Source organism: Entelurus aequoreus, linkage group LG01, assembly GCF_033978785.1.
Source record: "Entelurus aequoreus isolate RoL-2023_Sb linkage group LG01, RoL_Eaeq_v1.1, whole genome shotgun sequence".
NCBI classification, from domain to species: domain Eukaryota; kingdom Metazoa; phylum Chordata; class Actinopteri; order Syngnathiformes; family Syngnathidae; genus Entelurus; species Entelurus aequoreus.
The window spans coordinates 14,057,094-14,074,588 of NC_084731.1; the positions used below are offsets into that span (position 1 = coordinate 14,057,094).

At 41.2% G+C, this 17,495-nt stretch overlaps 2 protein-coding genes across 3 annotated transcripts in view; one reads left to right on the forward strand and one right to left on the reverse strand.

The window, feature by feature from the left end:
• The window catches only part of tacc1 (transforming, acidic coiled-coil containing protein 1), an 83,322-nt gene that overhangs the window by 49,909 nt on the left and 15,918 nt on the right, over positions 1-17,495 (reverse strand). The window lies entirely within an intron of this gene.
• The window catches only part of aggf1 (angiogenic factor with G patch and FHA domains 1), a 32,467-nt gene continuing 16,280 nt past the window's right edge, over positions 1,309-17,495 (forward strand). Inside the window, exons 1-8 of one of the 2 annotated variants that reach the window (XM_062044346.1) lie at positions 1,309-1,435; positions 1,520-1,584; positions 6,500-6,691; positions 9,074-9,173; positions 9,254-9,507; positions 10,543-10,674; positions 10,754-10,933; positions 11,105-11,174. In XM_062044346.1, coding sequence (XP_061900330.1) covers positions 6,506-6,691; positions 9,074-9,173; positions 9,254-9,507; positions 10,543-10,674; positions 10,754-10,933; positions 11,105-11,174 — 922 coding nt within the window. In that variant the 5' untranslated portion in view covers positions 1,309-1,435; positions 1,520-1,584; positions 6,500-6,505. The remainder of the gene's footprint in view (positions 1,436-1,519; positions 1,585-6,499; positions 6,692-9,073; positions 9,174-9,253; positions 9,508-10,542; positions 10,675-10,753; positions 10,934-11,104; positions 11,175-17,495) is intronic. The other variant, XM_062044338.1, reaches the window with a different exon arrangement.

The following is a 17,495-nucleotide window of genomic DNA, read 5'->3' on the forward strand; positions in this document are numbered from 1 at the left end:
ACAGTAGTCCAGTGTTTTTCAACCACTGTGCCGCGTTGTGCCGTGACATACAGTTTGGTGTGCCGTCGGAGACGATCTAATCTCAGCTATTTGGGTTCAAAATATTTTTTGCAAACCAGTAATTATAGTCTGCAAATGATGTGTTGTTGTTGAGAGTCGGTGCTGTCAGAGCTCGGCAGAGTAACCGTGTAATACTCTTCCATATCAGTAGGTGGCAGCCGGTAGCTAATTGCTTTGGAGATGTCGGAAACAGCGGGAGGCAGGGTGCAGGTAAAAAGGTGTCAAATGCTTAAACCAAAAATAAACAAAAGGTGAGTGCCCCTAAGAAAATGCATTGAAGCTTAGGAAAGGCTATGCAGAACGAGACTAAAACTGAACTGGCTACAAAGTCAACAAAAACAGAATGCTGGACGACAGCAAAGACTTACTGCGGAGCAGAGACGGCGTCCACAATGTACAGCCGAACATGACATGACAATCAACAATGTCCCCACAAAGAAGGATAAAAACAACTGAAATATTCTTGATTGCTAAAACAAAGTAGATGCGGGAAATATCGCTCAAAGGAAGACATGAAACTGCTACCGGAAAATACCAAAAAAATAGAAAAATCCATTAAAATAGGAGCGCAAGACAAGAACTAAAACTTTACCCACAGGAAAACAGCAAAAAAGTCCAAGTAAGTCAGGGTGTGATGTGACAGGTGGTGACAGTACACCTACTTTGAGACAAGAGCTATAGTGATGCATGCTTGGTTATGCTTTAAAGTCATATCCAACAATTGTGACAACAACTTTTTACTGTCAACTGAGTTTGTTTTTTTAATGATTTCTGCTGGTGGTGTGCCTCCGCATTTTTTCAACGCAAAAAAATGTGCTTCGGCTCAAAAAAGGTTGAAAAACCCTGCTTTAACATGTTAAAAAGTGCAAGGACATTGGACTGGATTGGTGTGTATCACAGCGGCCTCTGGTGGTGCAAAAGTGACATGACGGTTCATGAGTTTATCGGTCTTTTTCCTGTTATGCTCTTGTCTCTTTGTTCTTATGCAGTGCTGTCCACAAATATACGCATATTTGTATTGATATTATTTACTTTATTTTATTTATTTATTTATTTTTTATTAATCAATCCAACAAAACAATACACAACAATACCATAATAATGCAATTCCAATTCCAAAACCAAACCCGACACAGCAACATTCAGAATAGTGTGACCTATTTGTTATGGGCTTGCCTCTTTGTGATGTTAATATATAAAATACCGGTAAACAATTTTGGTCCCAAAAAGTTTGCTCAATAGATGGCGATAAAGGGCGTTTCAGTTCGAAAACCGGAAGTCCGCCAACGCAGAAGAAGAAGTGCTTCCGCCCGGAGGCACTTTGATGTTAGTTAATGGCGGTCGGTTGTGTGTCAGCGTCTTCACGGTTTTAACTGTAACTGTCTAATTGTCATCAAACATGTACTCCAATGTGCTGGAAATACGGAGCAGTTACAAGATATTTATGTTCAACTTTCAGGTCGGGTCTTGTGCCGAGGTGAATGGACATTTACGCTTTAAGACGCGGCGAAAAGGAAGGAAAAGGTGAGACTTGTCTTTTTTAACGAGGAGTGCTGAGCAGTGTTGGCGCTAAAAAGCTTCCAAGTGGGGTCCCAGGGGCCCCATTAAGTCATAAAAATGGGGTCCCACAGTTAATAGTTGGGGTGCCACTTTTTTTTAAGCGTTTTGAAAACAAATGATGAATGTATGCATTACTGTTATATTTCACTTTCTATATTGTGTGTTGGTAAAAAGTTGTCATAAACGTTACTTAATGCATTACAAAAATAGCATATTTATGCATATGTAAATGTATTTAGTTATAAACATTCATTCACTTTCTTCTTTCCTTCATGGACCTAAACTTTTACCACTGCCGGTATTTTTTTCTATATTTGTATTTAATAAGTTGTAAGTGTATTTGTTTCAGTATAAAAGTGTAAAAAGTGTTTTGCTTGGGTCATGAAATGATGATAATGGTGTGCCAGGGCATACATTCATTATTTATTTAAATCTCCAGAGCATGTTAGTCAAACTCTGGCCCGTCGGCCAAATTTGGCCCGCCGTGTAATTTCATTTGGCCCTTGAGGCAATATCAAATTAACATTAGAGCTGGCCCGCCGGTATTATACAGCGGCGGTGCCGCTGTAACACCGCATTCACCGCTAATACTCATACTTGCCAACCCTCCCGATTTTCAGTGCCCCTCTGGAAAGTCTCCCGGGGCAACCATTCTCACGAATTTCTCACGATTTCCACCCGGACAACAATATTTGAGGCGTGCCTTAAGCGTCCTCTACAACCTGTCGTCACATCTGCTTTTCCTCCATACAAACAGCGTGCCAGCCCCTGTCCCATGATATATGCGGCTTCTACACACACACTTGATCAACAGCCATACTGGTCGCACTGAGGGTGGACGCATAAACAACTTTAACACTGTTACAAATATGTGCCACACCAAACAAGAATGACAAACACATTTCGGGAGAACATCCGCACCGTAACACAACATAAACACAACAGAACAAATACCCAGAACCCCTTGCAGCACTAACTCTTCCGGGACGCTACAATATACACGCCCCGCTACCACCAAACCCCGCCCACCAGAGCCCCGACATTAATGAACTAGCATCCCAGAAAAGATGGCAGGTATCTGGCTTGGGCACATCAGATTAGATCAGTGTGTTGCAAACTGAGCAGTAAAAAGGCCTGAATGGTTGATTTATTCATTGTTATTTTATCTTCTAATTTATTTGCCTGTGGAAAAAGTTAATGTTGATATTTACCCCAGAAGGCTGCAAATAGAAAAGAGGCATTCCATTTTTAATTTACATTTTATTTAATATACCATTGATGTTTTTTCACTTGTTTTTTGAAAGTTGATTTTGCACTATTAAGTTATATAATAGTGCTTGTTCCATATTCGGTGTTAAAGCAAATCAGTGTAGCAAACTGAGCAATAATTAAGGTTTTTTCATGCACTTTCTCTTGCTACTTCAAGGCTTGAATGTTTGATTCATTCATTATTGTTATTTTATTTTCAAATGTATTATTAGCCTGTGGAAAAAGTTTATTTTGATATTTACCTCAGAAGGCTGCAAATAGAAAAGAGGCATTAAATTAAAAATATTTTTTGCAAACCAGTAATTATAGTCTGCAAATGATGTGTTGTTGTTGAGTGTCGGTGCTGTCTAGAGCTCGGCAGAGTAACCGTGTAATACTCTTCCATATCAGTAGGTGGCAGCAGGCAGCTAATTGCTTTGTAGTTATCGGAAACAGCGGGAGGCAGCATGCAGGTAAAAAGGTGTCTAATGCTTAAACCATAAATAAACAAAAAGTGAGTGCCCCTAAGAAATGGCATTGAAGCTTAGGGAAGGCTATGCAGAACGAAGCTAAAACTGAACTGAAAGTAAACAAAAACAGAATGCTGGAAGACAGCAACGACTTACTGTGGAGCAAAGACGGCATCCACAAAGTACATCCAAACATGACATGACAATCAACAATGTCCCCACAAAGAAGGATAATAACAACAAAAATATTCTGGATTGCTAAAACAAAATGCGGGAAATATCGCTCAAAGGAAGACATGGAAGTGCTACAGGAAAATACCAAAAAAAGAGAAAAAGCCACCAAAATAGGAGCGCAAGACAATAACAAACACTACACACAGGAAAACAGCAAAAACTCAAAATAAGTCAGGGTGTGATGTGACAGGTGGTGACAGTACACCTACTTTGAGACGAGCTATATTGATGCATGCTTGGTTATGCTTTGAAGTCATATCCAACAATTGCGACAAAAACGTTTTACTGTCAACTGAGTTTTGTTTTTTAATGATTTCTGCTGGTGGTGTGCCTCCGCATTTTTTCAACGCAAAAAAGGTGCCTTGGCTCAAAAAAGGTTGAAAAACACTGATCTACATCAACTTCACATCTATCCCTCTATTCTAAGTTTTTTATGTTGTTTTTTTTGTTTGTTGGTTTTCTGCCCTTTTTGTCAAAGAAAACATTTTTTTTTTATGGCAAACACAAAATATGCAAAATCTTCCACAAAAAAATATTTCTCAAAGTGGAATATTTGATGTGAAGTACAGATAGATCAATAATTCATAAAAACATTGATTTTGAGTCAATATTATGTTTTGAGCAATGACAGTTTTAAAGAAAAAAAAAAAAACAGCTTTGTTTTATCAGTCAACATTGCAACTTTTTTCTAAATTACATCTCACCTGTAAGCTTTTTTATTCCACTTCAGTTATGTTTTTGTTTATTTTGATAGTATTTTTTTAGAATGTGCTGTGGGCCTTTAAAACATTAGCTGCAAATGGCCACACTTTTGACACCTCTGCTATAGATAATAAAAAATTAAATCTGATAAGTCTATCGATAAAAAGCAGAGCCTGGCGACGCATGCGCGTTTATTATAATCCAAAGTCAGCATCTCTGCTTCAGTAAAAAATGACGGTGATGATGTCATATACTAACTTGTCAGCCACTTCTCCAAGACACTCATTTTGAACACTCCTCTCAGGCTCATATTTGCCCCGTTTGTTGACCTACAAAGTATGTTTTTGGGGTGGAGAAGTCAAGACACTCATTTTGAACACTCCTCTCACATTAACACTTCAAAAGGCACATATTTGCCCCGTTTGTTGACCTACAAAGTATGTTTTTGGGGTGGAGAAGTCTGGTCTTTAGCTTGAAACTAGCCTGTCTCCATCCTCTAACGATGTCGATCCAGCAGGAGATAAAAGTGTCATGGACTCACAAAGACTAAAACAACTCATAGTGTGCCATCTCTACTAGAGACATGGCACAAGATGAAGTTAAAAAGTTAGACTTTACACTCACCTTAGTGTTTACCATCAAGTCTTTCTTTTGACAGCCCCTCGCGGTAAAGTTGTCCGAGTGCCAACTGAGGCAGTATTTGTCATTGATAAAACTTTCGGCGAATCAAAATTTACGGCCAATAAAAACGCAATAAACGGGGACGGAAATTTGACCCGGCAAATATAAAATAAAAAAAACACAGGCAGAAAGCGATAAGCGATCAAATAACGAATACAAATAAAAACCGGGTGGTAAAAATAAAAATAAAATTCGCATCCAGGGGACGCGCAGGCTTCCGTGATTGCGCGTCTTTTCTGATTTCAATGCGTAAAAAGACACAAAAAGTGTGTTACCGCCAACACTGGTTATATTTGAAATACGCAGTGTGTGTTTTGTAAAGTCCAGTGCCATGTTGTGTAGGGGTGTAACGGTACACAAAAATTTCGGTTCGGTACGTACCTCGGTTTAGAGGTCACGGTTCGGTTCATTTTCGGTACAGTAAGAAAACAACAAAATATAAATTTTTTGGTTATTTATTTACCAAATTTGTAAACAATGGCTTCATCCTTTTAACATTGGGAACACTATAATAATTCTGCCCACGTTAATCAACATTAAACTGCCTCAAGTTCTTGCTCAGATTAAATAAAATGACAAAACTTTTCTTCTACATATAAAAAGTGCAACATTAAACAGTTTCAAGTCAACTCATCATGCTTAATTTATTACAGCATTTGGGAAGCCTGTAGTTTATTTTTATTATGTAAATGTTATATTTTTATCAACATGTGATAGCAGGGACCCTGCCATTCAAAACTAGGCTGCTGCATTACTAATGATTAATGTTCATGTAGGCTTAATGATGCAGTTACATTATTATATCAACTATCAGAGACAGAAACTCTTCATTTAACATAATGTCCTTTTTTGCTGCTTCAACACAGCTCAATCAACACAGAAAAAAGTTAAAGTGAAATAACAGACAGACAGGGCTTTGCTGTCCGTAACACACACTCACACACACGGCAAAATGATTTTACGCTACGCTAAAAGCTAATTAGCCTTCACCTCAAGCCAGGACTGCGAGCGAGCTGAGCTGCTGTTTAGGTTTCTAGAACGTCAACGGGCTCATAGTGATGTTACTAGTAGTTGACTGGGAGGTGTTTATTATAATTTGCGGAGAGTCCGCTACGTGATGCTCACCTGCTAAACACCTACCTGCTCATCACAACGCTGGAGCACTGACGACATGCGCTCTGAATACGCACTGCTCATTGGCTGTTACTGCTCTGAATATGCACTGCTGATTGGCTGTTACCGCTCTGCGTATAACCAATCAGATGGTTGTGTGGGTGGGACAATGCTGGGTGCTGTGTAGAGTACTGACACAGACAGAGGCAGAAAGCGGAGCAGCTTGTTAAGACTTTAGCTTCGGCGGCTACTTAATATGTTCGTGTGGAAACTCGTTCGGTACACCTCCGAACCGAAACACCCGTACCGAAACGGTTCAATACAAATGTGCATAGTTGCTATCACATTTCTTCTCCCAAGTAATACTAACCCCGCTCTTAATGAATCATTTAGTCACGCGCATGGTGCAAACCTGGTCCTTTTCTTGTCAGGTGAGAATGCAGGGCGAGAACGGCGAAAAGGACTGCGGGTATGAGGTGACTGAGCTCCGTCTTAAAGTGGAGGCGTTAAAAGACGAGCTGAAGGAGTGCAAGACGGAGCTGTCCAAGTTGCAGAAGCAGCTGAGCCACTCCGAGGGACTACAGAGGAGCACAGAGAGCTACAATGAAGACTTGAGGAAACAGGTCTGAGTGGATAATATTTGTATGTTTGTGTGTGAGATGAAGTAGTGTTGCCGTGCGACAGTACGTTGAGGAAACCACACTTTTAGAGCCGAGTTGGACAAAAAATTGACACAGTAAGTTATTAATTATATCAGTTTAAAATACAGTTACTGTGAATGTAGTTTGCATTGCTATAGAACAGCACTGTATGTATTATACTGATATTAGAGTGCAAGTTTCAATCACAACAATGGACCAAATACTAAATGGTCCATAATAATGTCATTTAGAACAGCATTACACCATCCCTTCCAGGATTCCGCATTTTTTCAACCACGCCAATTATGCACGGCCTACATTGTCTGCAACTCCCCTGCACATTTTGGCCAATCTGTGTCATTTTCGGCAAACACATTTCTCTATAAGCGGCGCTCAAATGCACAAGTCAACTTTCTAATCTAAATTTATGGTTGTAGATGAAGCAGGGACAATAATAATAATATATTTTATTTGTAAAAAGCACTTTACATTGAGTAAACAACCTCAAAGTGCTACCGTGTATTAAAAAAAGAAAAAATTAAAATAGCTAAATCTAGTATGCACATATCTAAAAAAGGCTTTTTTAAAAAAAAGAAGGGTTTTTAAGCCTTTTTTAAAAGCATCCACAGTCTGTGGTGCCCTCAGGTGGTCAGGGAGAGCGTTCCACAAATGTGTAACAATATACCAACTTTTTTGCTCAAACTGCCCAATTGTCGTACTCCTGCACAGCTCAGACGTACTTTCAGTTCCTGTCTACGGCCTTAAGCCTTCTGGGAAACGTAGTGTACTAAAGTGTTGCAAAACACTAGTTTTCATGTTTTTATATATTTAATTAACCTTTTATTTATCCAGGGTAAGGCAATTTCGAATAATTTTTTTTTTCCAATGCTGACCTAACAAAGAGGCAGCATTCAATGTGACAGAAAAGTTGAAGTATGATGATCATCTTCTATGTCATTTACCAACAAAATGATTGCTCGAGGTTGCTCTCAACAGGTCAAAAATGCTCTTAATGTGCGAGGGGAATGTTTTGGAACATAAAATAATGTTTGAGATAAACACTTTTCAAGCGTAAAACTTACAAAGAGAATGTCTGCAACTTGTGGACGACAGAGCAAACAGATCTCAAAGTGCTAATAAGTTAAAGTTAACAACAGGGTGGAGGAGACAAAAATAAAAACAAAAATCAAGGTTAGAAATTATAATAGTAATATCAATCATGTGACTTTCTGAAAAAAAAAAAGGTTTTCAGGACTATTTTTGCCAGCCAGCTATACTGATTTCTTTGAAATTCTTAGGTATTGCACAATGAAACGGTATCTTTATGATCAGTTTAATTTAAAAGACAATTTTATACAAGCTGAGAGTGTCCCCGCTCCATTTGTCCATCAGTTTGGGGGTCATTGGCCTTGAAACGATGAAAACCCCTGATCTAATGTCTTAGTAGTAGGTATAAAACGAGTAAAACATCAACACAGTATTTGTTTTACATTTTTTGTTGAAATCCTTAGATTTTTGAGGATCAGGTTAGAATGACTCCTAAAACGTTGATAACAAATTCATAAAATCACGAGTTGATTCAATTTTATTGAAAAGAAAATATGCCTTAAAACATCGCAATTTGTCATGCAATTTTCTGAAAAAGCTCGCGAATTCAGGCATTTTAGGCCGTGACAATCACAAAAAAAAGCCTGTGAAATCCTGGGGGTACTGATCAGCCTAAAGTGGCCTAGGGTTAGAGTGTCCGCCCTGAGATCGGTAGGTTGTGAGTTCAAATCCCGGCCGAGTCATACTCAGTGGCCTAGTGGTTAGAGTGTCCGCCCTGAGATCGGTAGGTTGGAGTTCAAATCCCAGCCGAGTCATACCAAAGACTATAAAAATGGGACCCATTACCTCCCTGCTTGGCACTCAGCATCAAGGGTTGGAGTTGGGGGTTAAATCACCAAAATGATTCCCGGGCGCGGCGCTGCTGCTGCCCACTGCTCCCCAAGGGGATGGATCAAATGCAGAGGACAAATTTCACCACATCTAGTGTGTGTGTGACAATCATTGGTACTTAAATCTTTAATCTTAATCTAAAGACTATAAAAATGGGAGCCATTACCTCCCTGCTTGGCACTCATCATCAAGGGTTGGAATTGGGGGTTAAATCACCAAAAAAAAAAGATTCCCGGGCGCGGCACCGCTGCTGTCCACTGCTCCCCTCACCTCCCACGGGGTGAACAAGAGGATGGGTTAAATACAGAGGACAAATTTCACCACACCTAGTGTGTGTGTGACAATCATTGGTACTTTAACTTTACTTTAATAGTGAATCTGATACATGCATTTGTGTTTTACTTGCAAAACTTCCGTGTTTTCCAGGTCGAACAACTGAGCGCAGAGATTCACGAGTGGAAGAAAAAAAGCAAAGAGAAAGTCCACACTGAAACTCAGACAGAAGACTATGTTTGGACTGAAACAGGTGTGCTTCTATTTACAGCAGTGTTTAGTTGTCTGTCTCGGTCAGTGGTCTCAAACGTCGTCGTTTATTTTTTTTTACAGATTATTACAACTATTACTATGGGGACTACCATCAGAATCCTGAGGCTGCGAACTCGCAGGAAAGTCAGGAGGTCATCCCGGCCGTCAATACAGCCACTGCAGGTGAAGCAGTAGAAGTTCCAGTAGAAGTTCCAGCAGAAGTTCCAGCAGAAGTTCCAGCAGAAGTTCCAGCAGAAGTTCCAGCAACGGCGGAACAGACAGGGACTGTTGACGTGTCGGCACCATCTGACAGCAACGTGGTCGTCACAGCAGAGGTGTGTTTTCACAGCACCACCTCATACTACTGCAGACTATTCAAATGTGTCACGTATTTTGTGTTTACTAGGGGTGTAATGGTACATAAAAATTTCGGTTCAGTACGTACCTCGGTTTAGAGGTCACGGTTCGGTTCATTTTCGGTACAGTAAGAAAACAACAAAATATAAATTTTGGGGTTATTTATTTACCAAATTTGCAAACTCTTCCACCAAAAATATTTTTCTTAGTTGATTATTTGATGTGAAGTAATGGGAACCTTGGATAGGTCAATAATTCATAATAACATTGATTTTGATTCAATATTATGTTTTGAGCAATGACAGTTTGAAAGAAAAAAAAACAGCTTTGTTTTATTAGTCAACATTGCAACTTTTTCTAAATTACATTTAACCTTTAAGCTTTTTTATTTCACTTTTGTTATGTTTTTGTTTATTTTAATAGTATTTTTAGAATGTGCCGTGGGCCTTTAAAACATTAGCTGTGGGCCGCAAATGGCCTTCGGGGCACACTTTTGACACCCCTGCTATAGATAATAAAAAATTAAATGTGATAAATCTATGGATAAAAAGCAGAGCCTGGCGACGCATGCGCGTTTATCAAAACTCTCTCTCTCTCTGTCTCTGCCCCTCCCTCACCAATGCTGCTGCGCGCACAATTTGTTTTGTTTTTAACCCCTTCTTAACCCTGAACGTACATTGAAAAAACACGCAACCCTAACTCAAAATGCCGGACATTTGAGGCATTTAAGAAACTCCGCCCTGACAGCTCCGCAAAAGAGGACATGTCCGGTGAAAAGAGGACGTATGGTCAGTCTATCCTAGCCCGTTAGCTGCTAGCATGCCGTGTGTTGTGTCTCAGTGTGCATTGTTTACACAACGTGCGTTACGCTACTTAATATGTCCGCGTGGAAACTCGTTCGGTACACCTCTGAACCGAACCAGGACCCCCGTACCGAAACGGTTCAATACAAATACACGTACCGTTACACCCCTAGGGTTTACACATGGTTAACATACATCTTGTGTCCCCAGGAGGGTGATGCCGGGTCCATTGCTGACATGTTGAGGGCCACTGCTGAGCAGGCGATGACACAGACCGGGTTTGTCTTTGACGAGACATCTGGGATGTACTATGACCACAGCACCGGCTTCTACTACGACTCGGTCCGTCAGCGTTTTCCCTCTGTCTTTTCCAGACCCGTTACACCACTCATCCGGTCCTGCTTGACTCTCTCCTCCTCAGGTCACCCAGCTGTACTACGACAACAACACGGGCATTTACTACTACTGTGATGCAGAAAGCGGACGCTACCAGTTTCATTCCAAGATTGATGTTGCTGCTATGCAAGAAGATAGTACCGCTGACAAGAAAGGGAGATGGTTCAAGAGGGGGCTGAAGAAAACGTCACTACACAGCGATAAGGTAAGTTACAGGTGGACCTATTGTTCGATCAATTGCATATACTCTGTGGTTGACTGCTGGCTTTTGAGGGATCGTTTACATCCTTATGGTCTCAGTCTTCAAATGCCCGCGGTCTCCCCCGTCTATCAAAATGTGAGGCGAGCTGACTAAAAGACTATTCCTCCGACCCAGGTGCACGAGCTGACTAACTCGTTGGCTAGCATGAAGATTTGCTCAAACTGGGACACTGCTCGCAAAAGAGGTACACCTTTTTCATAACAACACTAGTATCAGGGGTCTAATAACCTATTTTAACAAGGTTAACATCATCACATAGAATATCAATACGCAACATAACACACATGAATTCATTGCGACTACAAAACTATTTGGCAAGAAATAGTTTTACTCAGGCAATCTAATCCTCAGTAAAATCTAACCATACAGGAATTAGTTAGCAAGTACAATTATTGAGGTAGAAATCCCAAATTATGCTAATAAATAAATAAATACATTGCTATCTTTCCATGACGACGTTTACACTGCAGGCCAAAATGGACCAAATCAGATTTTTTCTGAATCTTGATTTTTTTCCCCAGCTGACTGTTTACATTACAAGTAAAGTGCGATCTTCATTAAACTTCCAAGTGCACACGGTTCGATAAAGTGAAGACAAAGGAAGTTGACCGAATTCCATAAATGAACAAGGAAGTAGCTACTACTACAAAATAAAATAAAAGTCACCACACCTTAAAAATGAGTTGTTTTTTTATGTGAAAATTAATTCATGTGATATAATGTATGAATGGATATACAGTATATAGTGTAACATATTTGGGAGGGTCGTAATCTTTTTATGGCTGTTAAGTAGAGGCAACACTGACGTCAGCATGGATCTACGTTAGCTTTATTTTTTAACTCACTTACGTAAACAACTTACGCAATGTTAAGCAAATACGCCACAGCGTCAATTCCGGTCCTTCAACAATCACTATTTATTTGGAATCAAAATATATAATCATATATTACATACAGCTTATATTTGCGCATTATTGACTAGCGATGCACCGAAAATTCGGCCGCTGAAAAAAGTCTTTGCTCACCGAAAACCGAATGTTGTCATGACATATCCCTTTCCGCTGGTAAGCTGCGCCTTTCCCCGCCCGCGCCCAAAGATGACGTAAAAAAACTGCAATCAGATCGCATTCCCGTTTAGACCGTAGTCGCATCTGAAAAAATCTGATTCCACTCGGATTCCTACTACCTCCTGATGGTGCCCAAATCTGATGCTAAAAGATCACAGTCGGAGCGTATAGATTGGCAAAAAAAATCTGATCTGCGTCACTTTAGGGGGGAAAAAATCTAATTTGGTGTGCAGTGTAAACAGGGGCTAGGACTGTTATTATTCCTTAGAAAATATGCATCATGTTAGGTGATGATTCTTGACAAAGCCATGGAGCTGTGGGGAAAATATGTTGCTTTATTTATTCCATGGCTCCCCCTACAGGTACAGTGTAATTTAATATTATATCTATTACATATATATATATATATATATATATATATTGTTGCGTTTGACCAGATGTTCCTCCAAGTGGGATGTAAAACGCTGGTCAGTCCCAAGTTCCTTAATGACATATCAACTGAACTCAAACGGTACCACCAAGCACAGAATAGGTATTTTGTAATTTTATTGTCAAAGCTTTGGCAATAATGAGACCAGCCTCGAACAACACATACAAATGCGCAGCCCAAGTTGATCTGGCATTCCACCGGCCAAAAGCAACTCTTTTCACACAAAGAAAGCCCGCCTTTCCCCTCCCCCCAACACTGATAAGAAGAGAGACTTGGGGGTTGTGTTCACATTCCTGATGGTTTACGACCCTATCTAACCAGGCAATCTGAAGACAAAGAGAAACTAGTATACAGAGTAAAATTAAGGAAAGAAATGAGCTGATTCAAACATGATTATGAATAAAGAAATAGCTCTTAAACATATGCATTATCTACAATCCCCCTTCAGATCTTATCCAAAAGATCTCTCCTACGAGAGCAACACCTCTAAAGCACGCCCTACATTAAAGTAGGTGCTGTTTTGGTTTTCGAGCAAGCTATCGATAAACAATCAAACCATAGTTACATGGGAGAGAGAAGGAGGGAGTCAACGTCAATGTCGTCATTGTCAGGGAAGGAAACTAACGGTCCCTGAAAGTCACCACTATGCTTGACCCCCTTCAGTGACATAGCAAGCCCAGAACCAGGGTGGGGTTGACCTTTGAAAGCTCTAACAATGATGCGGGTGCATAGAGACCTAGCACAAGGGGCAATAAAGCATCCGCATGAGGTTATGACGGCCAAGAAAACTCCAATGGAGACCAGGGCCGACTTAATTAGGTCAGACCACCTGCCAAAGGTGTTATGAAGCCAATCTTTAAAGGGGTCAGAGACACCGGAAACTTCAGTAAGTTCTTAGGCTCTGAGGCCTTCTAAGGCGCTCTGGACCGAGCCAACGGGGGCAGCATTGTTAGGAATGAAGGTACAGCATTGGTCACCAAACATTGCGCACACACACACCTTCTTCCTTGGCTAGGATGCGGTCAAGGGCTATGCGGTTCTGGATGGCCATGAGGGAGGTCGGGGCAAGTTGTTCAGCAAGTCCCTCAACGGCGTCACGAGTCAGGTTGGTCAGTCTCAACAGATTATAAAAAACATAGTTAATGCGTTCTACATTTTTAGTAGCAGTCACAGGGAAAATAGCACCAATGATAGGAAGGTTCTCGAAACCTGCACAGGATTCACACCACAATTTGTGTTGTGAGGGGACCCCTCTTGGTTGTCCAATTGCATCAAAGTAAACACCATCAGGGTTTCTCATCAGATCAAAGGAGCCCTTTACACTCCTTCGAGATAAAACATGGCGGCGTCGGCGAGAAGTTAGAGAGGCCGCTGAGACAGGAGTTACAAGGGGAGTTAATTTGGTACCCACTAGGGTGAGTGGGGTCACCAGTCTAACCATAGCACAAAGCCCTACGGATGACTTTGGGATTCTAATGTACAATCTGTGCTCCCCACAATACCAGAATAAGTCAGCTCGTGCCCAAGGGCCTATCCTTGAGCCATCTATCAGTGTGGTGCACCAGGAAGGGTTAATATCACCCAATTTGTTGGGGGACGAAGAGGGTCCTTTGAATTGAAAACACGTGTAATTCAGCTTTTGGGCCACAAATGGAAGAAGTCGGGTGGAATTGTCAACAGGAGGGTACACACTAGCCAACAAATCGCACCCTGGTGGCGTGGGTTCAGAGAACAAGGAAATAAGACAGTTTGAGCCATTTATGTCAGTCAACTTAAAAGGAGCGGGGTAAGTGTGGGGAAAAGGACGTCCAGCGGAACAAGCAACACAGTCACCCAGGTTTTGGCATCCACCTGAGCCACAGGTTTACCTGTACCCGCTCCTAAGGTCAAAGTTACCAGGCCTTCGGTGGTGATGTCATTAGCACGCACAGATGTGAGAGCCTTTGAAACACCACCAAGGTGGGGTGGTACTTTAGGTGCTACAGAGGGTGTAGAGGTAGTTAACGCCCTCTCAAGGACATTAATTTTAATAATTAGAGTCTGTATCAGTCAGGTCAACCCCCAAAACAACATAAAAGGGACGATGGGCACCACTTACCATAGTATGTTGTCTGCATCCGACACCGATGGTTCAGGGTTGAGTCGTCACAAATATAGAGGTTATTACCACGGTAATAGCTATTGTGTCCCCCGTAATTAATCACACTGCACAGGTCAAAAAATAAGTCTTGCTATCCCCTTTGACCCAGTCTATTTCAAGTCCGCTGTTTGTTCTTAGACACTTGTCAGTCACTGTCGTCGGGAAGGATGAACTGAGACACAAAGACAGTAGAACACGCCCAAGCACCAGTCCGTCAGGGAACACTACCGGGTGTGACATCCTGCTTTTCGTCTATCAAAATCAGAGTAATTCAGGTAACGAAACGGGGATAAACATCAAACTTTTCACTTAATATAACGACACAGATAGTTATGCTGAAAACAAGCAAGAGAAATTGGATAACTTCGAGTATAAAGGCTGGTCTCAAATAAGGATATACAATATAGAAGTTAAAAAGAGTAATATAGGTAGAAAATCTCTCTCTCAGCGTCGTCTTCTGGGCTGTAGGATTATGTGTGTGTAATTAAAGCCTCGCTCTTCTATGACACTAAAAATGAGTCGTTTTCTGCTCCCGTTCTTCTTCAGCTGCCTCAGGCTCAAAAGGCGCTGCTGGGGGTCGAGTGGGGCAGATGTAGTGGCGATGTCAGCAATGACATCCGCTGGTAATCTGTCAGGTTCTTCAGCAGGAGTGTAGAGGGAGAGGTGGTACCAGGTGTCCCCTTTTCCAGCTAGTCGAAGGGCGTGAGACGTCCGTTCCACGACCTTGAAGGGACCAGTCCACCTGGGCTCCGTCCACTTGCGTTTGATGACCTTGATCTTGACCCTCTCAGCTGCCGGAAGGGAATCTGGAGTGGCGGGCTGTCATCCTCGTATCTGTACAGAAGAACTGGCACACAAATTCTGCATTTTTTGTGTAAAATACCATTTTGGTTTTACGCTGAGTCCTCCTTCCATGGCGACTGCTGGTCCTGGGCTGACCTGTATGCAGCTCATAGGGTGAAAAACTCAAAGGGCGGTAAAACAGTTTTATTCACGGACCTTCGAATGATCATTAACGCTAATTGCAACATGTCAATCCAATTGAATTTGGTCTGTGCACAGATTTTAGCCAATTAGTTTTTAATGTTCTGGTCCATCCTTTCAACCTTACCTTGGGACTTAGGATGGTACCCCAAACCTGTGTTCTAGTCCGAAAGCCTTTTCGACCAAGGCTAAGTGAGTATTTTTTTTTAATGGTTGCCGTTGTCTGACCTAATCTTTTTGGGGAAACCATGTCGGGGTTCTAGGTCATTCACAAGTCATTTAATTACTGATATTGCATCCTCTTTTGAGGTTGTTGTTGCTTCCGGCCAACCACTGTGATTGTCAACACAAGTCAGTACGTACCTTTTCCCTTGTACCGTATTGATCATATCAGTGAAATCAAAGACTATACATGGTTCACCCTCACCTCCTCCATATTCTAAATTTGATCTACTAAACTACTATCGATGTGTAAAATCGTTATTTTCAAATTAAAATTAGTTATAACTTCTTACCCACGGTAAAAACGTTAAAACTATGGAATGTGTCAGAGTCGGATGATTGTCGATTTTGTTCCAAGGAGTCTGTATCCACCCTCACTCACCCCCTTCTGTTTCTGAAAAAAGGACTGTGTTAGTCATACTATCACTTTCAGAAACATCTAAGAAAAAGGTCAGCTAATAGTCAAGTAGCGGAGGACAGGTCATGTTTGAGGTCAATGATTGTCTCTTTAGCCTCTATGGTCCACTGGGGGTGTTGTTAGGGTAGGGGACCCCTTAGCAATATCACAATTAATTCAAACTCAACTAAACCCTAGCTTTTATGTAACTTATTCAATATGGTGAAAGTAACAAATATGCTTATATTTATATTGTCACCAATACTAGAAAAATACTACCCTTGTGGCGAATGCTTTAGCAATAGTATTTTGAAATTTTACCACACCTGGTGGCCCCAATAATTCATTAAGTCAAGCTCATGTTGTAGAAAGTTGAATGATGCAGACACGTTTGTTACTGAATACTTTCTATCAGACTTCTGTCTTGACAACTATGTGTATGTAATGAGCAACTATAATTATTTGATATGCTTAAATGTGTAATGTGTCGTTTTAGCTCAGCTGTTGTGTAGCTGCTAGCTCCTCGTAGCCTACAGGTGTCTAAAGTGCAGCCCATAGTTATGTGTTTAACACAACTATGTGCTAAACCTAAACAATTGAAAATGTGGTATTCGGGTGTCGGTGTAATGTTTGGCAGCTACGCCGTGTCTTATCATTGCACCTAAGTTCTTTGGTTTTGTAGGCGAGACAGAGAGCAAGTGAACAATGTGGGACACAATTGTGTCCATCTTATACCATGCTAGTTGTTTCAAAGATAGGTCAACATGAGCAACCACACCTTGAGTTCCAACATATATAAATATACAAAGGAGTCAAAGGTCTCCTGGTATGAGTGTCTAACTGGTGATCATAACATATGGCGAGTCGGGTGGCAGAACACACGGAAGCATCTCAGCCAGTCAGGGTTTTCACTGTTAGAGCAGTTGGATGTCAGCCATTCCTGTTGTTTCAGGCTGTGGTAGGAGCCTTGGTAGTGGTGTCGCAGCTTGGTGGTTAAGCCGTCAGGTAACACCAGGAATGTTCCTTCTGTGCGATTTGAATGTCAGGGTACAGTCTGTAAAGGAGGTCCAGCAATCTGAACCGGAAGTGGTTTGGTGACAGGTAACCTTGTGACCCCAGCGAAGCCTTCGACCTTTAAAGAGGAAGCACACAGTTTCTTTGGTACCTCTGCATTCAGAATCGAATGGGTGGCGCCAGTGTCAATCACGAACTGATAACATTGTCGTTGACACTCATGTCCAGCAGGGGGCCAGTCTGTATCTCCT